The 27,305-nt window shown below is 42.1% G+C and overlaps 1 protein-coding gene across 2 annotated transcripts in view; it reads left to right on the top strand.

Annotated features, from left to right (window-relative positions):
* LOC106751939 (calcium/calmodulin-dependent protein kinase kinase 1) overlaps positions 1-27,305 on the top strand; it is a 94,075-nt gene that overhangs the window by 15,863 nt on the left and 50,907 nt on the right. For both annotated transcript variants that reach the window (XM_014633234.1, XM_014633235.1), the window contains exons 2-3: positions 2,871-3,462; positions 19,199-19,265. In XM_014633234.1, coding sequence (XP_014488720.1) covers positions 3,432-3,462; positions 19,199-19,265 — 98 coding nt within the window. In that variant the 5' untranslated portion in view covers positions 2,871-3,431. The remainder of the gene's footprint in view (positions 1-2,870; positions 3,463-19,198; positions 19,266-27,305) is intronic.

Genomic DNA, 27,305 nt, shown 5'->3' with positions numbered 1-27,305 from the left:
GGGGGGGGGGGGGTCGATTTAACAATCAGGCGCGCACGAGCCGCGGTTTCGGACCAGAGGCGGGTCCGTAATTAACTTCTTCGCCGACGACTATGTGTATATTACATTATTTACAATGAGATATTGAATTCCGATATGCCATTATCAGATCGATACCTCGCGTAATGGCGTAACTTTTGCACGTGTGCGACCGTGCCGTCACCGGTAAATATTAATCCCAAGATAATAATCACACGCGTACATAATACACACCCGTGCATAGGTAACATACATACAAGCGTGCGAGGGGGGGGGGGAGGGGGGGGGGAGAGACAGAGAGAGAGGCACAGGTATCGCAAATCTCGCATTACCGGTACGATACGATACGGGATTGCGCATTCAGCCCATCCGACAGGAGCGCCCTGGAATTGCCAGAATACAATTGCGTCGTGTTATGCTTCTCGTTGCATTCGCGTGGATCGTGTAACACGTGGAGATACCAATCCTCAGGTGCCGTGACACGTTACGGTATGTAGCGGGACGAGGCAGCCGATTTCGACGTGACGAACGTGCAACCGCGCTACTGCGACGTGCACCTGCAGCCCGGCTGCGTAAATCTCTCCCGTCTCTTTCTTCTCTTCTCGATTACATCTTAACGAGATTTCGCGGTGAAGGTCGCAGACACCGTGATCTATCGGCGAGAAAAAGACGAAATCGAAAGAAGAGTACCAAAAAGGAGAACGTAACGTAACGTAGGTGAAAATCTTTCGAATCTTTTCACGAGTTTCTCGCGCGAATCGCGCTGTTTCGGCGGGGAAGGGTGCATGCTTGAATCGAAATTTTGATTCTACGTTAAACCTTTGATCCTACAACAATAGTAGGTCTGCTAAGATAGCAGAATAGGTTAAATTCTACTGATATAATTTACTCCTACTTTGACCACGATGTCTTAAATTTCCGCTTTTCCTTTATTTTAGCGTCAAAATAGTTATTTTGAGTATGAATTTAATAGTCGAAATGTCGAAAGCGTTTGTACATGGAAAATTGTACATGGTTTGTACATGGAGCGCTAGAAATAAGTAAACGTAATTACCTGTTTTTAAGCCTCTCAAACGAAGAAACATTTTTTTTATCAACTTCAAGGTAGCATTGATCTATAAAATTGAAGCTTCAAAAGAGAAGTCAACAATATAATACAGTAAATCGTCAAAGTAGGTCTTTATTAATTTATAGGCCGTCTAAGTAGATGCAAACTATCCTTAACTCTCGCAAGGAATGGTACATGAGAAAAAAATCTAGTTGCATTAACCAAAAAAGGAACAACCAGATGCGTTCTGATTGAAGGAAACAGAACTTCCGGTTCCTATGGTCCAAAGGTGGTTCTTATAATTCCTTGCGATAATTAAGAGCATCAAAGTAGCCTCGGATATTCGACTCGGGTACGATGAACGTTTAATCTGGGAAAATCGTGGGGAAAAAGTAATCACGGTATCGCTGAGCGTGCTCGTAATTTCCGACGTGAAATGGTAACGGCACGCGCAGCATTTGCTCCCTCGTCTGTTTCTCATTGAAGATTTGCGAAGCTTGCGGAAAGCCGCATAGCGTCCGTCCAATTGTCGCATTATGCAGACACGAGGAGCCGGGAAAAACGGCTGACTCCTCTCGTATTAAAGGCGCCTCTGTGCTGCCGCCGGTGCGGCTGCCATATAATCACGCACTATCCTGTTTCGCTCTCCTACTCGAAACACCTGCAGCGTCGCACCGTAATCAATCCCTATTATCCCTCTCGAAGGTCAGCACCCACGTATTATTGGTTCCGAAGACATCGAACGCGCCGTTGTAACGTGTCGCACGGCTCTGTCGTTTCTCGATCCCATCGATCCTCCGACACATCGGACGAGAATCCGAAAAGGAAGGTTCTCGGAAATTCGCACGGGGTCGTCGCAAACGGTGGGAAACAGTTCGCGAACGACACGGAGTTCGTGTGGATCAGGTCGTCATCGTGTCTACAGGCATTTACACAAAGCGCGTCATTAGCGGAACGATGATTTTGCTTAAGCTCTTTACCGAGTGCTTCAGGACATTTGTTGACGCAATCCGCAGAAGTCTCGGGCAATCTTCCGCGCCCGAAGTGAAACCCGCAAATTCCCCGATAATCGCGCTTCGAGAATCGAGACGTTCATCCCCGAGTCTAAATTTTAAATCCTACCTTACGTCTTCAAGGGGAAGAAAACGGAAATAAGTTCCTGTTTGTAGCATCAAAGGAGCATAATGGGAGATTTTTGAAGACTTAAGGGAATCCTGGAGTCGTTCTGTTTTACCGCAAATTTATTGGTGCTATACTCGTTACTGACTGCACAGAATTAAAAATCCTTCTGTACAATTACGACACACACATTAATGTAGGCGAGGACGGATAACTTTATTCGAAAAACTGAAAAAAGTTTTATGATTTGTTAACTTAACTGTTCTCATCATACATTAACGTGCATTGAAAAGAAAGGAATTACTACGTTCAAGTAAATATTTGCTAAGGAGTATTAGGATAGTTTAATTTTATTTGGATCAAATAAATATTACTTGAATGTAGCACACTGAAAGAGAAAAAGTACTGCATTCAAATAATATTCACTTCATCTAAATAAAATAAACTACTCCGATACTCTTTAGTAAATATTTGTTTGAACGTAGTAATTTTTTTTCCAGTATGCGCATCGTATAATTGTGCAAGAGAACTTCTGTGCCAATAACGAGTATATTACTAGTAAATTTGCGGTAAAGTAGAACTCCGGAGTCCCCTTAATATAGAACTTAATTAGATTTACAGTAGGACTAAAATTTCGACTCGGGTCGCCTTAAACTTAACCCGCGTTTCTCCTTTTGTTTTTCAGACGGGCAAAGCGTCCCCTTCCGGAGACCGTCGTATCGGAGACCGATCCACGAGCGTTCCAGTACGTGCTTGCGTAGTCAGCGCGAGCTTTCAAGTTGATAGAGCCGATTTCACGAGGCGACGACTTTACCGCGAGCGTCCGCTTCGGGAAAATCGGCCGTGCGGCCGCCTTCCGATCGGTCCGCGGAGACAATCTCGCCGCGACGACTCGACGCATCCTTCGCTCCGCGAATATACGAAAGGACTCTAATTACGACGAGATCGCGCGCATGAGTGGCGAGTATTCGTACTATGAATTGGCGTGAGAAGCTCGCGGCGAGCTTTCGACGGGCGTGACAACGCGCTGTGTGTTACGTGTTCACGGACAAACATTCGGTGTGACGAAGTAATTGAGCCGTCAACGGGTCGAGATTCAGTGTCATCGAAAGAACAGCCGATCCGCGTGAAGCCGTCGAGAGGCGAGCGAGAATGAAGCCCGCGCGAGCCCTGTCGGCCGATTGTCTCGTTAATGAGCGCTTAATGAGCGGCGCATGAGCGGGCGAACGCGAGGGGAGCTATCGAGATGAAGCTGGGAGATAACATGACCATGGAAGGTGAGTGAAACGGCCGGATTAATCGGAAACGTTGAAACCCCAACGCCGTTCGTCATTGGTATATATATATATATATGTGTGTGTGTTTATGTGCGCCTGATGAAGCATGAGCTGTCAAAACCGCATGTAATAGTTCGACACCTCTTTCTATGTGACGTCAAGTCTCACATCTGAAAACTTGAGAAAGCTCCGAAGGGGAAAGAGAGAGACAGAAAAAATAGCATTTATTATTAAAATAAAATTCCGTAATAAAAAATATAGGTTTCCACTTAAGAAAATAAAGTTGACCTTAAAGTGACTTTGAAAACTCCCACGCATTAAAAATTAATAATGCCATTTTGATCGCTCCTTAAAATCATGGAACACGTGTTTCAACTTTTTTCGTTTTTAATTCGTTGTCTTCGGGATGTTTCGTTATGTCAATTTAAATGGTATATTCTGTATATAATACAATAACTATTACAATATTTATAAGCACGATGCAAACGCTATAATTCATAACTCATATATAAATACAAATTTTAAACTCGAAAGAAAGTCGTAATATTCGACGCCGAAAGAAAATTGCAAAGTCGAGAGAAAGAGAAGAAGAGAGAGGAACAAACGTTGCGGATTCGCAACGTTGATTTAGACGTAGCGTCCGCGATTCCCGTTGCAAACGCGTAGGTGTAACGTCAGATTAAGAAGAAAGATATTCACTCGGGATGTTGCGCTCGACACTTACAGCGACTCGTAAACGACGGGAGAAGTTTCCCTATTCCCTCGTGAACTTGGCGAGCAAGTTTCCGCGATTTCCACGATACGCGCGCGCGCACGTTGATTTATTCGTAGCGGCGCGAAATTAATTTACTACGGAGTATCGCGCGAAAACAGTTCGTAGCGAGTGTACAAAGTTTTAAATACGACCGAAGTAGGCCCTCGTATTACTAATCAGAGGCCCGTAAACTCTCGATTCGAGACGCGTGCGTGATCGAGCGTCGTAAGTATAAATCTTGCTCGCGCGGATGCTAACTCGTCGCGTGTTGCAAAACTTCGTACTCAAACATCCCTAAAGACTAACGTCGAAGCAGCCTTGAAAGTTTTCACGGCTAAGAGGGCGTATATCCCCGGAAGTGGGAGTTCAGATCCGTTAAACCAGTCGTTCCTACCTCTAAGGATATCGGTTTAACGCCACCCACGTGTAGTGCGCCTTTCTGCAGCTCGACGACGATGCTCACGGGAACATGCTACAGCTCTACGACGCAGTATCTTTCTCCCTTCTTGCTCTCTTTCTTTCTCTCCCTTCCTCCCTCTTTCCCTCCGCTCATCTCCGTTACTTCCGTGACCCTTGATCCGTAAGCAAAGCCGGTGAGATCGTGCAATATTTATTAGGTGTTGCACAGGTAGATGCAAAAGAGAGCTCGTGGAGCATACGAGAGTTCGTGACGAGAACGTTCGAGGCGAGATGAACGATGCGATGAAATATCAGTACGGCGAAGTCCCGAGAGACTGGAAATCCGGAACTGAAATTTATCATCAAACTCGAAAGCTTGAGATTTATAAGCGAGATCAAGTTAGTCCTCGAGCGCGAGTCTATCCGACGTCGCTTTCAATCCAGGAAGAAACAATTTCTCGCTTCCCTCGGAGCGAACGTCTCGAATGTGTAACGCGATTATTCCTAAAACACCGCCGTGAGATTTCAGCCTTTGAGCTCGTGAGGTTGAATAAACCTTAAGACGTGTCTTAAGATTATCTCAGGGTGAGAAACAGAGAGAGAGGAGCGATTCGGGACAACGTCGTGAAGGACATCTTAAGCTTGCACCGCGCTCATCTCAAGCTCGACCTGGATACGTCACGATGTGAATCGCGAGCGTAAATAACGGCAATTTTATTTGTCGAGGGCGTAATCCGCTTTAGGGTGATAAGTAATTCGCTTAAGGATGATGGGGAGCAACGTGGTTGTTTGAATTGGCGCGTGAGTCATTAATCGATACTCGCTAATTAGAGGAATATGGAACGATCGCGGTTCGCTTAATTGTACTAGTTCGTGAATGGGAGCGAAACGCGCGCACGACATATAAAATCCCCTGCAAACGAATTTGCATTTTTCTCTCTCCCCCCGCCGCCACTTGCCGTCTTTCTCGCCTTCGTATTCCGGAACGTGTTACGGCGGAATGAGTAGTGGAACATTTTTGCGACACACGCTGCAAACGTAAACTTTTCATCGAAACAATATTGGACCATCGCTCGCTTGGACGCGATTTTCTATTAAATTTAAGTAAATAACCCAGCTGGTTATTTCGAGAGCCGCGTATCCGAATAAATCTCATCCGATGAAATCCGAATTGGGGAGTAATTGTATCGGCAAACACAAACGTACGAATTCTATAAATATTTGCGCACACTCCGACGCGAGAACCCTCCTGATGGATCGACGGTGTAATTGTCAATCGAGACGTCAAGCAGAATTGACGCCGCAAGAGAGAGAGAGAGAGAAAGAGAGAGGTACATTTAATATCATAGAAATAATTTCTTAATGCACGAAACGTTGCCGAGTACAATTTGCCGTAATAAACGTAAGCAAATTGAATTCGTAGTTCGCACTTCGGCACAATTAATTCAGTCGTTGCAGAGAGGATTGCGTTCAATGTAGCGAAGCGAAGCAATCGACGCTCTGCTGTGAAAATATTCACGCGCTGTAAAGCACCTAAAGCGCGCCCGCGCGTCTTACAATGACCGTAATAGCGCGGTGGTAAACTACAAATGGTAGCGCGTAGGTCATTTCCGGTGGAATTTAAATTGAAGTACATTTCGTCGCGTACGAAAGTATAAAATCCAGCGAAATAAGAGGTTCCGTCGTTACGAAAGGTTGACGATTTCTCGCGTCCCCTACATCGATCATCCAACATGCACCGAATTCTCTCTCTCTCTCTCTCTCTCTCTTTCTCTCTCTTTCTACGCTTATTAAAGTGTGATGAAATTTATTTGGGATTAATGTTGATTAAATATACAGAGTCAGGCAATAACTATCACTATCTTGAATATCTTTGTAAAATACTTTATTAACAACTATTGAAAAAAATGCTATATTCAAGTAAATAATCACTCCGATACTCCTTAGTAAATTTTAATTTGGATGAAGTAAATATTACCTGAATGTGGTACTTTTTTGTTACATACATTCAAGTAATAATTACTTAATCCAGGTAAAATTGAAATAAAAATTAAGAGAATTGAAATAATTATTTATTTGAATGTAGCAATGTAGCACACTTTTTCTTTCAGTATAGATAAAGATGAAAAAATTTACATTTACACACAAATTTACATTTACAATTATACACACACATACACACACACGTTCGCGCGCGCACGAACGCACACACGTACGCACGCACGCACGCACGCATGCACGCACGCACGCACGCACGCACGCACGCACGCACGCACGCACGCACGCACGCACATACACAGTACAATTTTTGTTTCTCCTAAATAAACCTTATTTCTGCGAGATAAACCTTATATTCCATAAATAAATTTTTTAATATTTTTTCTCAATGTAGATACATTTTTTTCTCTCATTATTCGAAAATATTCTAGTTGATAATACTTTTTATTGTATTAGTTTCATTGCTTCTTTATACCTTCTATATTAACCTACATTTTAAGGAAGGAAATGTACAGATATTTCGGTTTGACCTTCCATCTAACATTTCCTCGTGAATAACGTTAAATCGAAAATTAACGTCGAATGGAAAAATGATCCGACACTAATTTCGCTCCACATTGTCGCGATCCTTGCGAGCATAAAAATAAAAGTTCAGGTTTCACTTTTGCATTTCGTAACACGGCAGTGAGCTGCAAGTGTAGGCGTGTAGGTCATTTTCGGTGGAATTTAATGGAGTATATTTTACCGCACTGAAATCTAAAATTCACTGAAATGCAAGCCTCGTCCGAAAAGTACCGAAAAGTTAAATTGATTTTTCGTACGCGCGCGTTACATCGAGGCTTCAGCATGTACAGCAAAAAGTTTTATGTTGAAAATGCTCCACTGAAATTTTGTGTTATTTTAATGTGGAGAATGTGTTAAACACACAATATCAATGTGTTAAAAAATACACAAATACAATATTAAATTAATATTTTAATTTTAATGTCAATATATGTTGACAAGATAAATTTATACTTGTCTATATATATTATGCTGTTATATGACGTTTATATTTGTGTATTTTTTATTTCACATTTCCCATGTTAAAGTAACACAACATTTTAGCGTTTTTAATCAAAAATTGCTTATTATGTATACTAAATTCCGCGCCGAACTGCACTTATCGAAGTGCGATAAAATTTATTCGGGATCAACGTTAACCAAGTGTATATATATATAAATCTATATTTCTCAAAGATAAGATAGTGTGGAGTTCTTCGCATTAATCTTTCCGTTAGCGTTCTTTTGGGAATAACGTCAACCTGAAGAATAATTCGAGGCGAAAAGAGTTGTACTACGTCACTTTTACCTCGCATTATCGCGATTATCACGCCCACAGAGGTGGATTTTCATATTTCCACTTGTTCATTTAGTATTTATACTTCCCGTTTTCTCTCTGTTTTCGCCAAGTATATTTATTATTCTTCCTACACACACCGCCGCGTCACACTCCGATAAAACCTACGTCGCAAATAGATATTTTTCCACTTATTATCTAAAATGCAGGGTCGGGGCGTAAAATTTTTATGACTCTGAGCGAACGTTAAGTTTAGCCGCCCGCATTGGGATTATCGTATACATGCGTCATAAATGCTATTTGCGCATCGACGCTTCCTGAATATAATTAATGCGATGTGTAGTGCACCGTGTTAGAATAGAAGTCATTACCAATTAATGAGAATAAAATGGAAGCCGGGGAACGCAGCCGTTACAAATGTTTCCTATCACAATTTTTCGCTTTCGCGAGGAGAAGAACTTAAACGACATCGCGAAGACTCATAAATCGTATTCCTCATGTGTCAGCATGCGAATACGCTGAATTGACAAAAAGAACCGTGTGTCCCACACGGTCGTAGATCTTTCCTCGGTGGCATCGCCGATGACCCCACGACGAGTGTCGGAAACCTCTTCGCTGTTCCAATCTGACTTTTCTCTGCGGCAAGGCTGCAAAAATGCTCGCCGTGACGTCTAAGAAGCATCGTCCTCGGCGATTTAGGAAATATATCGCAAGCTCGTGATCGTCCGTCGAAGCCAGAACATTTTCGCGTGAACTTCTACGACTCGCACTTTGTCTCAATGGAAAACTAGTTTTCGCGTTGTTCCGTGCGAACCTTCGCGTTGCGACTATATTTCAACGAGCACGATCATATTTCGATATATCATCTCGTCGTTGTCATCGTCGTTTTCCTTTTTCTAATAACTTTGCAAATCGAATTTTCCCCTCCCCCCTTTCTCTCTCCCCCTCACACTTACTCCCTGTCTCTCGTCTGGATTATGAAGGCAATATCTCGCCTACGTTCGCGGCTCTGTCAAGTTACAGTTTTCTAGAAGACGCTCCGCTTATCCAAGAATATTCTAAGTAAAGCCTCAATTACGTTACGTCGCGCACAGCGGAGCGCGATATAACGCAAATGAATCAGATTGAATTAAATCCCGAAATTCTCCGCGCTCTTCAAGAAATTCGTGAAATAGAAAGACGGAGAGAAAAACGGCGGAGGTCGGCGTATCACGACTCTTAATCGAGTTTGTGCTGATTAATGGTCTCACTGTCGATTACAAACGAAGCTGCGTTTCTCTCTCTCTCTCTCTCTCTCTCTTTCTTTCTGTGTGTTTTGTTGTCACTTTCCCCCTTCTTTCCTTCTCTCCGTCTCTCTATCTCTCTCTCTTTCGCTTGCTCGTTCGTTTCATAGCCACAACGCGTGCAAACAATGACGTCGATGATGATTCGATGATGCCGTCTTCTCTGTATCAGAATGATTACGCCGAACGTGCAGCGAGTCGAAATGGAACGGCTGTTTCACGCACACCGAACGCGCTAATTCGAAGTATTATCGTAGTACCGGCATATAATATAGTGTATTGTCACGTAGAACGATGCAGTTAATTATCTCGTTCGTCATTGGAAAAGAGAGAGAGAGAGAGAGAGAGGAAGCGAAACGTCCATCGGTACACGGTAAGCACGCGGGTCACAATCTGAGCGAAATGAACTTTTCCGAAACTCTGCCCGCCCATCTGTCATTTGCTTCCGAGTGTTTCTGTGTCGCACGACTAATTACATTTGTGATATTTGCGTGCGGCGTATACACGCTGTCGTGTCGGCTAGATTGGAGTTGAACTGAGCGGAGCGTACTCGAGGAAAATACAATTGTGCAAAATGCAACAAGCATGCCAACTCTTTCGCGAAAGAAGTCAAGTTTTGTTTCTCCGCAAAACGGATTTTCGAATATATCTTTCCTCTTCCGAGAGCCGGCTTAACTCGCGTTTCCGAATAGTTCCAAACTCCGTTATCCCGATAAAACATTCATCGCGTAATACGGTAGTCCTCTCCCCTCACTTTCCCCTCAGCGGCGTCTAGAGCATACTGTTTAATAGTTTTATCTGCAAGTTGACGGAAAACTTCGACGTGGCCCTTATAGAAGCGCGCAGAAGCGTTTGATCTTACCGCAAGTGGCTACGAGTTTGTCGAGGGAGCGAGGAAAACGCAATAGCCCGGCTCGCTCTCTGTACCTTCTACGTCTCTCAAAAGGAATTTCATTAAGTGTCCGGACTCGTCACTCGGAAGGAGAGAGAGAGGAGGTTTACACTGCGACGCGAAAAATTAACTTTCGCCGATAGCTGGCCATTTAAGGCTCTCTTCGTCGGATAACAACTATCGATGTGTCTCACGTTTTATGTTCTTCTCCTATTCCTTGCTCGTTTTTACTTTTCCTTTTCCTTCTTGTCGCGTCAGTGATTGGTGAATCTCCCGAGTCGAAATTTTGACGCTGCTTTGGCATTTTTAAGGCGAGCTTGCACCTACTTATGGAACCTGTAAATTAATAAAATCCTACTTTGACGATACTGACACTATTAACTCCTCTCTTGAACCTTTAATTTTATATATTAATTATATTATATCACAAAATTCTATTGTATATTCTACTTTCTCATATAGCGTTAAAGTTTTTTATCGATCTCGCTTTTGCAACACAAGTCAACACAACAAGTCAACGCAAACATAACATGATATAGAGTAACAAAGAAAAATTCAAAATGCGAAAAGTACGGATTTAACAAAAATTTAGTTTTTTTTTTAATTATCTCGAATACGTTTTAAGTTATTGTTTTCGGCACAATATATAGTACAATATAGCGCAATGCAGCTCAATTAATAAAAATATAAAAATCGAAAAGTGCGGAGCTAATTTCGTATATGTTTAATTTTACAGATTTAATTTTATAATGCTACTTTTTGAATAGCCTATTTCAACGCTAAAACAACGAAAACGTAAATTGAAGACATTATCAGGATTAAAGGTTAGATGTTCATTATATTATCAGTCCTCTAACGGCAACGTAGATTTTCACAATGTCAAAGAGTTTTACAAAGTATTATTTTACTACTAATTAATTAATTATTACTAATTATTTAATGTCAGTTAGTAAACTTTATTAGACTTTTTTTTATCTATAAATAAGCAGAGGGAAAAAATTCATATTATTATTTACTTCTTTTACCCGTTTTGTACATTAATTAGATGAAACATTTATAAAACGGAGCATGGGATCGGATCTGACCGCTTACCATTAGAGGATTAAAATTAAAGTTGAATCTATCTTACTACCTTAGCTTCTACTGTGTCGTAGAATTGAAGCTTTAAGATAGGGCCAGAATTTCAATTCGGCTAGTTCGCATTAATTCGCGAGATTAAGCGTATTGAAGTATCAGCCAAGTAATCGATAATCCCTGGAAGGAACTCGAGCGGCCAGCGTGGCCGTTGTGGCGGAAGAAGGAAAGAAATTGGCTTTTTCAATTTTCCGGGTAATGTAGCACACGCGCACTCCGGAACACACGAATTTTAATGAAACCGGTGGGTTGCCGGCAGCCTGAAATTACACGTGTCCTTTTGATACGACAAGTGAGCGCATTCGTAAAAAAAACTAAACGACTGTGACTTTTGGACCATCCGGAGGTGGACGTCACTCGGTTCGACGAGCGTTGAAATGTCAACAAGCGGTAACACTTTGCAGCTTAAGGTCACAGTCGGAGGTACGACGAAATTTAAAATATATATGTACGCTGTATGTGTTCTCATAATGAAAAATCTCTCGTGTTATCAATGCGCACGCAATCGAGGGGGCACGCGCCGCCAAGTCGTCCGCATTTGCATTTGCAGAAGGCGGCAATTTGCCGTCCGCGATCGCGGCGTATCCCGCTCGTGTTCGCCCGCTTTTTCCAACGAGCGAGTCCCAAGGTCTCATTACACTTAGGGAGATCTCCGAGGGCGATGCAATTGCGCACGACGTTGTGCAAAAAGCAATCCCGCGAAACGTCTATATGTCCTGGGTAATCGGCGACAAGCATTCCTCCCGTCGTCCTCCTCGTCGTCGGCTCCCCATCCTCTCGTCGTTACGTGTCCATCATTGTGGACTCACGTCAGTTCCGCTCGCTTATCCCCCCGACGACGACGACGTCATTCCTTCGTACTGCCTTTTTTAAACTTTCCTCTGAGGAGAGCAGCAACGGCGTTATACGCGCGAAGAATCGCCAAGCGACCCGACTCCGGACCTCACTGTCGATGCGCTTCGACGCGAGCACGGCCGACGGTGTCGTCCGATACCATTCAGACCGCTATTATTGTACGATGAAAGGTGAAGAGCTCTCTTCTCTCGCGGAGATAAATGTCAATACATATTTTTACAGGCCTTTCATGATGATAATTGATCGGTCCGACGATATAAATAGAAATTCGCTTTCATCGCGAGGGGATGATCCAGGAGCGGTTTAATCCGTGGTGAAAATCCGCAGGTGAAACGAGCACGTCGGACGCGCTCGATAATTGCACCGGTGTCGTCGGCGTGGCCCGACACGCTCGCTTATCGGGAGACGCGTGCGCGCGTGGCCATAATCCGCCGTGGTGCGTCGTGGTATTTATAATTCAAGTCACAAGAACAAAACCTGCAAGACCAAGCGGATTGACATTTTTGCGGTTAATTAGCTTCTCCGGCAACTGCCGGCGTGAATTATTTCCCCGGCGCGCGCGCGCGCGCGCCGCACAAAAGCGACGCAAATAGCACGCCAATTTGTCGATCCTTTCGCAGCAACAGCGCCGGCGACGGCTCTTCGCCTTTATTTCATCACCGTTCCAATGCATCACTCGCCACAGTCGTCTGCCCGCTTTCAACCGTCCCGACTGCTCTCTTTCTTCTCCATCCCGAGACCCTTATTGATCCTCTCTCTTATAGCTCGATTTCACGCCAAATGCCGAACGGAAAGGCCGATCTAAGTCGATTAACATTGCTCTGTCCTCTCCTGGCCACTCGTACTCCTCCGCCCGTTCCTCTTCCTGCCGCGTTCGTCGTCATTTCTCGCGGTTCAAGCGCCCTACTTCGCGTCATCATTCGCGCGACTTAATATCGACGTCCTCGCACGTTTCTCCTTCTGTTCGTTTTAATTTTTAATTGTGCGCACACTGGAAGAGAAAAATGTGTTATATTTCAGTCAATATTTATTAAGGAATATCAGGGTAATTATTTTACTTGGATTAAGAAAATATCGCTTGAATGTGAATCAGCGCACTGAAAGAAAAGAGCTATATTTAAGTAATATTTACTCAATCCAAGTGAAATAATTACTCCAATATTCCCTAACAAATATTTATTTGAGTGTAGCACTTTTTTCTTTTACTGCACGATGTGATTGTAATTATTGTTGTTTAATAGTGAACTTAGATCGCGCATCATAAATTATTAAATACGATGCCTGGAAACGTACATTCTTTCTCTCTCTCTCTCTCTTTCTTTCTTATACTTGCACAAAAAATGTAAATCCAATTATAAATTAAATTATTTCAAAGCCGCGCAATACATATCGATTGGCAAGATCTTCTTGATCGCGTGTATTCTTCACAAATTATTAGCCCACTGTTAAAAAATGAATTTCCTATCGTGAGAAAGGCGGTAAACGAAATTGGTATTGTCGCGGTATTTGGATCGAACGACGACGCGATTCTTGTCGAGATGTTGACGATTATGATGGCGACAACTGCGTTTCGTTCCCTCGACCTACGATCAATATCGGGTGTCACACCGGAACGGCTTTACCGGTGTGCCGTGAAGTTAGCGAGAATTGATTATGACCAGAAAGGAGGATATGGCCGGACTGATAGTACGGACGCGTATTGCCAACCCACCAGTCGCCGTGCCGCCCGGTCCCTTGACGATCCGACAATTGACTTGCTGTGCGCTTACGAATCGTGCCTGCCGGATAATTGAACGCGCTATGCGCAGTTTCGCACCCACACACACAATCGTCGTCGTCTCTCCTCTCTTATTTATGTGTGTGTGTGCATTCCGATCCGGATTTCCTCGTCTAACTGCTTCCTCCGTCGCTCGGTCGCGCTCACCCGTGAAAATGCACGGGCACACTTCGAAATTGTTCTCGTAACTCCTAGATCTTTTCCCTTTCTCTCTTTAAATCGTCAGATAAAACGGGTCCACCTTTCTGGTGGATTCCACAAGTGAAAATTTATTATTTCCTAACTTCTTAGGTATTTCTATCAGGAGCTTGAGAAAGTTCGTCGGTTCGTCAATGATTTCATTGGTTCAAAAACATAAGTCATCTTACGGAATCGGATAATTCCCGGAAAGATGACGGCAAGTTGCGAATAATGGTAACAGATATTTCGATTGAACATAGTTCGTATTGTTTCGTCACTGTTAATAAAAGCGACATAACTAAAATTTCGACGAACTTCTGCAAGCCCTTAATATTATCAAATCAATTAATATTAATATTTACAACAATAATAATAATAATCGATAATAATAAGAATAATAATAACAATAGTAATTAATTACGATTATTATTATTACTACTATTATTGATAACATTATTATTATTAATAATAATATTATTTCACTAAAGATTATTAGCAATAATAATAATAATAATTTTATTAATAAATATTTTTACTTATGAAATACCAACACCCGGAAATTCATTTCCGAGTTCAAGAACGCATCCATCTGTTTGGTTGTGCGCTCTCATATTTTCTTAACACACCGGCAGTGCAATTAATTATCAGAGTGTAAGGAAAGCTTGAAGGGATATGAGTGAAACAATGGTCAAGATGAAGATATTAGAAATTGCTGGAAGAAAGGACAGACTGAAAGGATTCGCTCACCGTGCAGTCCGGACGGAAGCGGATAGTCGGAAACAAAAGTTTTCGTGTTCCGGGCTTACACGTTTAGATAATCGCGGTGTTAAAAATTTCGCAATCAAGCCTTTCATCTTCTTAACAGGATTCGTACTTACGTCTAAGAACCCTTTAAACAACGACGACACAATGCAGCGTGACGTGACGGGAAATTATATCGCCCGTGCATTTGCATAAGTCCGTGGAATTAAAATTTACATCTTTTGTAAAGCTCGTGCTAGTTGAGATCGCATCGTTTTCTCACACACCGTTCATTCCCGACGGCTGAGGTTACTAGGAAGGAAAATGCCGGTGGGCGAATTGGAACTGCGAGGATCTCGCAAAGGATTTCCACAATTCACGGTGCGCCGATATTATTCTTCTAAATTGAGATGATACGCGAAAATTGAAACGTTCGATTTTGCGGGAGAACTAATATGTTCCGGCAGCTGATAATGCGGAAGTAATATCCTTAATTAGGTATCCCATCGGCGTTCCGATACGAAACGAGAACCGTCGAGCTTTCATCTTCACGTTAGCAATTAATTACCGTCTAATTATCAGTCGATATAACGTGCTAACGAAATTTCCCGACACGTGGCAGCAGTGGCTTCGGAAACAGCTACTCTGCGCATAAACTCCGTCCGATAAAATGAAAAACGTTCGTTAACACACAAAATATAATAATATAACGAGTGACGTTAATATATATATGATAAATAATAAATAAATAAATATATATATATATATATATATATATATATATATATATATATATATATATTAGAGGCATTGGGGGAAAAAACTGTTGAAATAACATGACGAAATTTCGCTGTGATAGGCCATCGCGGGAAATGACGAAAATATTGTCTCTCATTTCGAAAATCTCGCGCTGCGTCATTCGAGCACGATCGAATGCAATGTTATGTATGTCCGCAGTAATTCACACATCGTAATTTCGCTGATTAATCGGCATTGCGGCAAACTTCGTCGGTGAATACATTATTTTCGTGTCGCGTCGATGAAACGAAGTTACATGAACCACACCGACAAAAGCAGAGAGAAAGAGAGAGAGGGAGAGAGAGAGAGAGAGACAAGGATGGTGGAGAGAGGCCACCCACGTATCTACCAAGCTATCCACCTGATAGCAATTAATTATCGTCCGTCTATGTAATGGAATTTCTGTCGGCGCCGGCAAGAACGGCCAGTAGAATTAAAATTGCTGTAAAATAACGCGATTACGCACCGAGACTCCCCGACGGGTCGTCCAATTCTTACCAGAGACACGGTTTACTCTCGTTTCACCTCTTTTTCTCCCCCCTCTTTCTCTCTCTCTCTTTCTCTCTCTCTCTCTTTCTCTCTCACTCTCTCTCTCTCTCTCTCTCTCGCTCTTCATAAATACGGACAAGAGAACGAAGAATAATTGCGCGGGCGCCGTTATACAGTAGCACATGGCGCTGTCGGAAACACGGTTCCGCGCGAGAGGTTTTCCGCTTTAAAATCGCGATGTAACAACTGTCGTCATCGCCGCCGCGCGCTCTCTCCCTTCGTCTCTCTCTGACTCGCAAAAAATCCACACTGCTGCGGTGTGTACAAGAACGAAATGAAGAAAAAAATTGCTGTATACGAGATCGTTGCGCGTTGTTCGACACACACTCGCCGACTCAAGTCCGTCCGAGCGATATAAAAAGCGAACTTTCCTGATCAATAAGACCCTACCCCCTTCCCTTTCGGCCGCGGTGACGAAGTTTCGTTATCGATTCCGGGATTAACGTTGTTCTCGCGTCGTCCGGCACATCGGATGCAGCACTCTCGACTTATGCATCCCGGTAATTACGAAGCGGTCCTCCCCTCCCCTCGCCCCGCCCAGCTTTACCTTCTCTCTCTCCCGCCCCTAATCGGCAAAGAAGATTAAGCCGGCGTTTTCTTAAAGGCTTATCCGCCCCCCCCTCCCCCTCCTCCCTTCCGAGAGGATCGACGCGTTTAATATCCGCGCGCTCGCGGGAAGCTTCTCGGGAAAAACAGCGACGGCACGGTAGCGTAAAAAGCATCACGGAATTATTCAACGTTACGCGCCACTGATTAATGAGCGTTTAACACGCGCTAGGACGACGAAAGTTCCGCGGAAAGCTCGAATACGGGCTGCATGCTCTCGGCCGCAAGCTGCGCGCGCCTACTGCGACCTGCGGATACGAAATGTGCGTGCCTGCCGTGCGTTTCGATCGTTCGCGTCAGCGACGCTCTATCTTGCAATCATCGCCGCCCTTCCGCCGCATTCGCGTATCGCGTGTAATTGATGTGGAACGATGAAAAAAAAAGGGTATTTGTGCAGCAAATACGACGTCGGTATCTGCTCGTTAATCATCGGTAATCGGGGAAACGCACAAACCGGTGATATTCGCTGTGACTCTGTATCTCTCTAATTTTAACGAAACGTTTGACGAATGCACGCACGCTCGCTGTGTGTCGACGCGCGTATTTAACGATGCGATAGTTTTTAATCCAATTCCTCGGGAAGGGGAAGCGGCCGGCTGAAAATTAAAGGAGATGTCACACGAAATGAAAATCCGGGGAAAAGGGAAAATTATGTTTTATATACGATAACTCGCAAAAACGGATTTTGAGGAGCAGGAAGGGGAAAGAGAGGCGAGACGGAAAAACTGTGATATATTTTAAGATAGTTGGTCCGTTAAACCATTTTCTTATACAGGAATCCTTTTAAATCTTTTAGCTGCATATTGATTGAAAAACAACCTACACGTCTGCAAAGTTAGAAAATAATTGACCATTCGGAAACTTAGTTGACTCGCAAACTGAAAATGATATTTTTTACACGTATTCCTTGAGGTTAATGTCCTATTTTAAATTTCTCCTTTCAATTTCTTCTGAACCATATTTAGAATTCTAATGAAAATCTACTGTGATATTAAGGATTAATATAAAGACATAAAAAAATGTTCGAATTATTAACCATTTCGTTTCGAGAATATAGCCGCAGAAAATTTACAATTTATGGTAATTCTCGCGATATATATGTACATTATATATGTACATTATATTAAATATTTGTATATCACTTTTTATTATCCAATGTTGCGGAATCGCTAAAGTTTTTCTCACGACCGCTATCGACGACGCACATCGCATGCGTTCTAGCGTCCAAGCACCCGAACATCGGGTTGTCGCGCACTAAGAGCCAGCTTTCTCGCGGGCGAGAGCGGTCGTTCCCACGAGCCACTAACACAGACAGGGCCACTGCGATGACCACCGATCACTAGGAACACTACTTCTGTCGTCCGGAAGGACATAGGATCTTTGTTCCAGGTAGAACATAAAGTGACGATGACGTCAAAATGATGAGGAAATGATCGAAAGCTTTTGTTTTTAAAGAGTAACCGGGTTTTTAAAGAATTCTTATCATTATTTTCTCGTCAGCTTTACGTTATTCTGACGTCATTTTGACGTCATCGTCTCTTCCTTTCGTTCTACCTGGATATGTGTGCATTTCGATTAGCTCAACTAGTACATATATAAAGCATTAATGAGAAAAATAAAAAGTAAATAATGTCTCCGTGTTTGTAATATTATTTATATATTTGTTTTAATTTCGAGCTCAAAATTAACACTTATTATTTAGATAGTTAAATAAAGTTACGGGAAAGTCTTCTTTCAATAAATAATAAACTTATGAAGAGCCCACTTAATATCGCCATTGAAAATCCACTCTGCGGACCAACTACCTTAATAGAATCGCATCTCTCGTTGCGTAGGGAAAATGGAGAGGGGGAAAGGGGAGTGGTGGACGGGAATGGCGACGTCGCGAAGATTAAATCGTTCGGTTGCATACTCAATTACGCCTGCATAATCGATACTACGTCACAGCTCTGTAAAAGCGGAACTTTATAATTAGCAAATGTCGCTCGTGTATCAGGATGAACCTTTAATATCCGTTATACGGGGTATTCCCGGAGCCTCCATTAAACTCGCCGCGCCGTGCTTATTTTCTTCTACGCTTCTTTCGATATTACGTCTACTCCTCCTCTCCTCCTCCGCTCGTAAAGAGCCTTATGACGCTCGAGATTTTCGCTTAAAACGCCCGAGTAAATTGTATCGTACATTATATAATGTATAATATGTATAATATATATAATATGGACGATATCTAACGTTATTGAACGTTTTATATATAATATAGACGATATCTAACGATATTGAACGTTTTATTAAGCGTGCATGATCCGACATGGCTCACTCTCTCTATCCCCCGTATCGAATGATCGTCATATATTTTCTTCCTTGTGTTGTTATTAAATAAGATCGTTATATATAATATCGCCCTCATGCGAGTATTTTTTTAATTTTCCAGCTTGCAACGTATGGAGTGATGTCACGCCGCGGAAGTATCGGCCACCACGCATCGGCGACATTCCAAAGTAAGCAACTTTCATAGATAAGATATAAATTTCTCGACACAACCAAGATTTAAAGGTTCGGAAAAGGATAAGAAGAGAGAGAGAGAGAGAAAGAGTAATTATTGAGATACCATTACAAACGGTCATTAATCTGTCTAATAATATTTTGTGAAAGCCGCAGAATAATCATCAATATACGAAAAAATCAAAGAGACAATTAGTTCCTTCTTCAATATTGTCGGCAAAAGGTTGTCTAAATTTGTTGGAACGAGATTTCACTCGAAGAATAGAGTTACAGATAAGTCACTCGGTGAGTGACGTTCACTCGTAGAGTGAATTTTCCACTCAGAATCGTCGAGTTTCACTCAAAACCAAAGAGCGAAACTGATGATATACTCCAATGTTACGGGAACAAATTTCCCTTATCGATTGAAACATTCGCTCGCGTATAGAATCAAAATTCATTCCAAGCCAGAGCGAAACATTCATTCTTGAGATATCGAGTGGCAGTATTTTCATCGTCGCTTTTCAAATAAAAATATCATCACTTTTCACTTGATTTGAGTGAGATTCCATCTCGAAAAATTTTGAGAAAGATGTTTACACATCTTTAAACGTTGTTATACACCGTTTATTAGGTAGATAGGGATAAGAGGAGGGCGAAAAAACAGCGCGTCCATTTAGAGAGCGAGATAATGCGACGCGCGACGATGCACCCTTGCTTACGCAAACGCCACAATATAAATGCAGATATGTTTAAGCGTGCAAATACGTCCGCACGCGCGCGTAATATGATGGATGAAACGCGGCTTGCGCGGCGTGACAGAGGAGATGAACTTATGCAGTTTCCGCTGCTGCGGCGTTGACGTTTACGCATCTCGCCGGAAGACCTCGTCGATCTCTCCCGCGTCTCTGAACAGGGCGGCGCCCTACCCGAAGCGGATGCATGTTAAACAATAGTTTCAATTAATGCCTCGTCGATCAATGCTCCGCAGGTGCTTACAATGCCGCACCTGGCCGGACCTCCAGCGTAAACGGAACGCCGGGGCGAAACTCGGAAATTCGGTTCTGCGCGTCTCGGAGATTGATCGTTCCTCTTATCGAGAGAACGACGCTTTTATTTAAATATAATTTAATCCGGACGGTTTCGATCGGACGGCTCACACAGGCGGACACGGGAATTTCCCGGTCGGTTCCGTCTCGTTCGTTCGGATCGTCCATATCGATAATTAAAAGCGCATCGCAATTTTCGCATAATTTTTCCGTTTCGCATTATTATTCCACGATATTACCGTGGACCGTATGTTGCCTCGTTGTTTCAATTTCCCTATTTCGAGAGATAATAATTATATCGCGTATATGTTTCCGTCTCTGTTTCTTTCTTCTCCTTTGTTTGAAACGGAGGAGATTTTCGCGGAGAAAATTATTTCTCCGCGCAGTCCGTAGTTACTAACTTCGGAATGCACTACGATCGTAAACAATCGTAATGTTGTTACCGAACAATACTCCTGTGGACGAGGGCGTCCTGGTTTGCTCTTTTTTTTTATCTCGCCGTCTCTCGCGTGGATTTTTCGTTCTCGTGCAGGATGTAACTAGTTGATTACTCCGTTAGTTGATTCGCAAAACAGAAAATACCTACGAAAAATATCCGTCGATGTTATCAAACGTTGCAGAATCAACTGTTGGAGAAAATCCGCTCGATTTAAATATTAATATTTTATTCGTAAAACCAACACACCGAGCGCATGTGTAACAATAATTCTATAATACCGCACTCCTGTGATATTTTGCGAAACAGCAAAAGATCTTACGGTTAATTTACTCCTATTTATTTTTTGGTTTAATTTATATAGGGTGTTTTATTTTTTATCTTTTATCTCCACATTATTTTCTAATGATTCTAAATTCTATGATCAACTTGCAGTCGAATCTGCTTAGGCAAAAATGCTGAGACGCCGATAAATTTTCAAATTATAAGTGATTGAAAAAGACGGGCTTGTCACGAACTGGGTACCTCAGCGGGCTCAAAGGATACCAAAATCATATTCTCTAACTAATTTCAGAAGTTTGCTGCAATGATATTTTAATTTGATACTAATCGTAAAGATATTTAATTGCGAAAATTTAGTCAGTGTTAAAAATCGGATGATTGCAAAAATCTATTACCTGCCGTTACGTTTTTGTTAAGGAAAATCGTGTCTAAACTGTCTTCAGAGAATCTGTCGCTGCAAAACAATGCGAAGAGAGAGGGAGAGAGAGAGAGGAGGAGAGAGGGGGAGAGGGAGGGAGAGAAAGAGAGAGAGAGAGAGAGAGGGAGGAATCCTTGTATATAATTTATACATTTATTTAGGTTAGAGAAATAAGAAATAAACCGCAACAGATTGACAGATCGCGATAAAATGGTAACGCGAGGTCGCTGAGCGATGCTCTCGAACATTTGCATCACGGAATCACGCCTTGCTTTCAACGCCCATTGATTAACCTCGACCTTCGATATCGTAGTTCCGCATTTGAACGCTAGAGAGAAGAGAGAGAGGGAGAGAGAAAGATAGAAAGGGTAAAGAGAGGAAGGGAGGCAAAAAAGAAAGTTCAAGGAGGATAGCCTAAACTGCCATAATGCATCCCGGCATGCGAATAGATATTTTTAACCGCGCGTCGAAGGCGATCGATGTGCACTAAGGCGGCGGAGGTTCGCGTCTACTAAATAATTGCTTCCCTCCGCCCTCAAAGTCGAAACATCAGTGGCGAACCCTTTGACGTATCTCGTCGAGAATTCAATATTCTTTCACTTTCGTCGCTAGGCATTCTTCCGCCCGCGTTCTTCGACTCGCTTCGCGATCGATCCGCAGAGAAATCCCCAGCTGTAAGTTCGCGAAACATAAAGGACGTGTCTGGATGCAGATTTGTTAAAAGCGAATCACGAAGACGTAGTTGCGCTTTTGACGCACACTTTCGGCCGCGATGGGGAGGTCGACGAACTTATCGGCGAGCATTTCCGGAGCATTGATGATACCGACACGAAGCATTGCCGTTGCCACGTGCGGAGCACTCAAGAAAAGACGAAATAGCAAAAATAAAAGCACGGGGGGGACTGCGAAGGGCGACGCGAGATATTTTAAACTCGAGCCGAGCGCGCGTCGATCGATGGCCGGGCCATTACTGCTTAAATTATTGAATCTTGCCGGACTACTCGATACGTGAAACGTGCAATCGCGTTCCGTGGAGCTGCTCCACAATGGTTTAAGATAGATATTTCTTGACCAAAACTAATCACTTGAAAAAAATTTTGCTTCTTCAAGTTGATATAAGTGCAACTTTCCTATAGTCAGATGATCATAAATTATTATCATTTATTATTTTTTTATAACAGTAAGTATAAAACTGAAAATATCGTTAACTCAAAAGTAATTTTATGTCACATCTGCCACATTGTTAAAAAAAATTGGGTTACATATTATATTATTTTGAATAGTGATGCATGGTAGCATTATATATATTTAATACGCTGAAAGAATATGCTCCACAAAATAAGTAATTTAATAATTTATTGTTTTTCTTATTTCTGAAGTAAGATAATAACTAAATATGTCGTTGAAATAATAAGTGTAACCTTGCAATGGAAAAGTGTTTGTTTGCCTAGTTCAAGGAAGGTTTTCAAATTCAAGGAATAATTCGTGAGAATTTCTAAAAAAAACTATAATTGTGTAATAATCGTCATTTGCATTACCAAAATCTATTATATTTGTTTTATATCTTTTGAAAATATTTAACCTTTTCTAAATTCGAATAATGTGTCCTATCGGACCTTGTATGAGATTTGGAGAGAATGTAGCAGAATAAAAAAATAAAAGTATTGGACTATACAATATATACAATATATAAAATCTTTCCTTAAATGATATACATTCCTCTCTTGTCTAATAATATCATAAAAGAAGAAACGACGCGTTCTTTAGGTGTTTTAAGCACTATTCGTAGAAATTCTAAGAAAACAGAGTTATTTTTCTAAAAAAAATTATTCGTACTAAAAAAAGATTCTAGATTCTAAAAAAGAATTTATCTAAAAATAGTGAGATAAATGTAGAATCTCATATATAAATAATTACTTTTTTCCTTTAAAGACATTCTCTGTACATAAAACATCATTTTTATCAGGATTTCGAATTTCGACCAAAAATGTTTATTTTCAAACCACCTCATGCGCTTGGACATCGCGTTCGCGATGCTGAACGGCCAATTCTTCCCTGAAAAGCCGTCCTATTCTCCTTTTTTCTCTTCCTTTTTTCTCGTTTTTGAATGCCCGTCATTCCTGGAACATTCGGGTAGCATTTATCTCGCCGCGACACGAAGCGACAACGCGTTGCGCAATGCTCGTCCGCGTGTTTCCGCGGCGAGGCCTCGTTCGACTATCCGAACGACATCTATATCACCCGATAGAACAGATCGCGAGAATATAACGCGGTTACGAATCGCGAACAACTGTGTCAACGCGAGCTTTTGTCGGCTGACTAATATTTGTGTTGCCGTGCGCGTGTGTCGCCCGCTGCCGCGAAGCCGGAATTGCGTCTACATCGTCGCGCATCGCGTCGCATCATGTCGTATCTCGTTGGATTAAAATGTTACAAGTCGATCGATTCTTAATTGAGTTCCCGTCTCAATCTTTTCGGGCATATTGACACATATGTGTACGTTCAGATACGTTCAATTTTTCCCTTTAACACGTTCCCTGCCGCGTGGGGCGTATACGCCCCACGCTGAACTTTCCGTTCAAGCCATTTGGTATTATCATTGTAAAATGAAGAATTTTTTAAAAATTGAATATGCAGTCGATTACGGGCATCTTAGTACTACTGTTCATGCCTTCATTTAATCGTGGGGCGTATACGCCCCACGCGGCGTGGTGGGCAATTTTGTTTCGCCGTGACTTGTTTTCTGCATTCCTCGCACTGCGATCAGTCATTTATTCGCGTGTCGTTGATACAATACNGCATGCTTTAACAAAGTTCATCGTAACATCCCTTTGTAATTGCATACAAACTTGAATTTAATTAAAATATTATATTTTGAACTGATGTAGGTATGATAAAAAACTTATATGTGAGGATGCAACTTGCTTAGTAATGTTCATCCAGGTATTTGTTAAATTAATTCCTAGAAAAATAAATTTATTCGTTTGTTGTGTTATGCATGTTAAACTATACAACCTTTCCTTGATAATTATGATTTTTGCGGCATTTTATTTATTGTAAGGCATTCGCTAGAAACAAAATAATACAAGTGTAAAGCGTGGGGCGCATACGCCCCACGCGGCCTGAACGGAAAGTCTTCAAAAAACGGTCCGGCAGGGAACGTGTTAACTCAAACATCATCGGCGAAAATAAAATGAAAATTATTGTGAATAAATATTCACCGGCAAATTCCACAACGAGGAAAAGAGAAATTTCGTCATATGATAGATATCATGTTTATGTCACTTTGAAATGAATCGGTTACTTCTGATTTTAATGAATTCGTTCCTGAAGAAGTTAAAACGATATTCTAATTGATTTACAGAAGCTAAATTCTTTTCCGGAGCTTGATTTTTCCGGAGCTTGATTTCTCCGTCGATTCCTTTACAGATTCATACCGAGGAATTCGCGATCAATAAATTAAGAGGCACAGAGAAAAATAATTTTGCTGTCGTAGCGAAACCAACATTTCTACTGCATATTCGTTGCGACAGCGATAAAATTTATTTGTCATAACCAAATTAAATTATTTGCAATTAGAGCAGAAGCAATTTTGTTGCCAGACTAGAAAATATTCGGCTGAGTGAATTTGTCCTTAAGACACATGTCTGTTGCAGTTTCTTTCTTATTTCTCTGACTTAAATAAACGTATAAATTATATACAAGGGATCCTCCCTCTGTCTCTTTCTCCCTCCCTCTTCCCTCCTTCTCTCTCTCTCTCTCTCTCTTTGCATTATTTTGCAACGGCAGATTCTCCGGAGACAATTTGGACACGATTTTTCTCAACAAAAACGCAACGGGAGGTAATAGTTTTTTTGCAATCATCCGATTTTTAACATTAACTAAATTTTCGCAATTAAATATCTTTGCAATTAATATCAAATTAAAGTATTATTGCAGCAAACTTCTGAAATTAGTTGGAGAATGTGATTTTGGTATCCTTTCAGCCCGCTGAAGTACCCAGTTCGTGACAAGCCCGTCTTTTCCAATCACTTATAATCACTTAAGACACATTAATTTGCTGTTAGAACAAAATAGTGTTTTTCTAGATTTACTAATTTATTTTCGGCGGCAAAATAATTTGTAAATTCAGCAAAATAATCCAGCGAATGGCAATTAGTACTCTTAACTAAATCTCAACTTAAATCGTTTTGCTGTCCATATGGTAACTGACAGATTTTACTGCGACAGCACAAAATTTGCCGCACCAGCAAATTATTTTTCTCCGTGGGATAAACGAAGAATCGATACAAATCGAAATTTGCTAATGACTTGTAGCTTCATCAGAATATAACCAGCGAATTTGTAATCTTTCTAACTCGAGATTCCCAAAAGACACACCAGGAATTTTATCGCGCATTGTTAGTAGAAATAAAAATATTAAATTCGAGTGCATTCGGCGTCCTTGGCAGGGCATCGGAATTCTCATGAAGAGGGAAAATTGGGGCGAGGAACGGTTTCAATTGCGAGAAACAAATATCGTGAATATTAACGACATTTCTGCCGCACTTCTTCCGGTCACAGCATCCTCAAAAGTTACCTTCGAGAACACGGCTCTGCGTTTTATTGACACTCCATTTTCCCGCGAGAATTCCCGCTTAACCGGGAATATCGCGCAGAACACGCACATACATACACTCAAGATTACGTGTTCGTAAGAATAACAATTTCTCGAAGTTACATTTTTCCACGAATCTTCGCAGAACTCGCGAGAGATTGCATGATATTTTACAATGGACGGGCACACGCGTGACCTTCTCGGTAATTCGCGACGATATCGCTAGCATCGCGTTAATTAATATTAATACATGCAAATAAGCTCGCTTCTGCTATTTCTCATAATAGCCATGGAGGATCATTCGAGTCGCGACATTCAAGTAAATCGCATCATTTCTTCGTGCATTCACAATATAAAGTGAGGAGTATGAAAGTCAGCGTCGGGAAGGTCACAGCACTTTTTTATAAGTTTTGGAACGCACCCCTGGTCCAGTAGAAAAATTCGTTTCTCAATCATTCTCAGGAGATGGATTTCCCTATTAGATACGAGATGCATTGCGAAACTCATCGACAAAAGGTGTCACTGATCGAACACACCTTTCACGCGTCAGCGAGGTTCGACGCCGTTCACACTTCTCGACGCTCCGACGACATCGCTGTTTACGTTTCTTCCCCGTCCGCGAAAGAACCACGATTCGACCACAAGAGAAAAAACAAGCCGTCTCGCAATCAATCTCGATAGCTCGACGCGGGTAAGCGGGCAGGACAGAAACGGAAGGGTTAAAAAAAAGAAATGGCGAGGGCGTGAGGAGCCGGGAAGCAACAGCGACATCGGACGAGAGCGAGAAGCAGGGTGAGGGCGAAAAATGCATGAGGGTTAACCGCGCGCGCGGAAAGTCGTCGGCGCGGCCTGCGCTCCGTTGAGCTCACATTGGCTCGCGGAGCTTTCGGTTCGCTGGAGCGCATCAAAGCGAGCTTTTCACCTACAGACAGGTCGTCCTGCGTCTGACACGTAGCCGCCGCCGTTACGTGAACATCGGGACATCGCCGCGAGTTTTCGTCCGCTATTTCTAGAACGGTGAAACGCGAAGCGACAACTGCGAAAGCTCTCGCGAGCGCGCAGCTGCAATATCCGGAAACCCAGGATGCTACCTTCCTGCGTCGGCGAATTTTCGGGTTCGTGTCGCCGACAGTTTGCTGCTCGCTGCTTTGTATATACGGCTATGTGTGTGTCACAGCCTGTTGAATTATTTACTCAGTCTAATTTAAGATAAATAAAGCACGTGCGGGTATTATGAAAGATTATTGAAAGGGGGTATTGTGAAAGATTATTGAA

This window comes from Dinoponera quadriceps, unplaced genomic scaffold, assembly GCF_001313825.1.
Source record: "Dinoponera quadriceps isolate SergipeBrazil2010 unplaced genomic scaffold, ASM131382v1 scaffold426, whole genome shotgun sequence".
Lineage (NCBI taxonomy): Eukaryota > Metazoa > Arthropoda > Insecta > Hymenoptera > Formicidae > Dinoponera > Dinoponera quadriceps.
The sequence above is the reverse complement of the archived record's forward strand: the minus strand, read 5'-3'. Positions and strand labels throughout refer to the sequence as shown.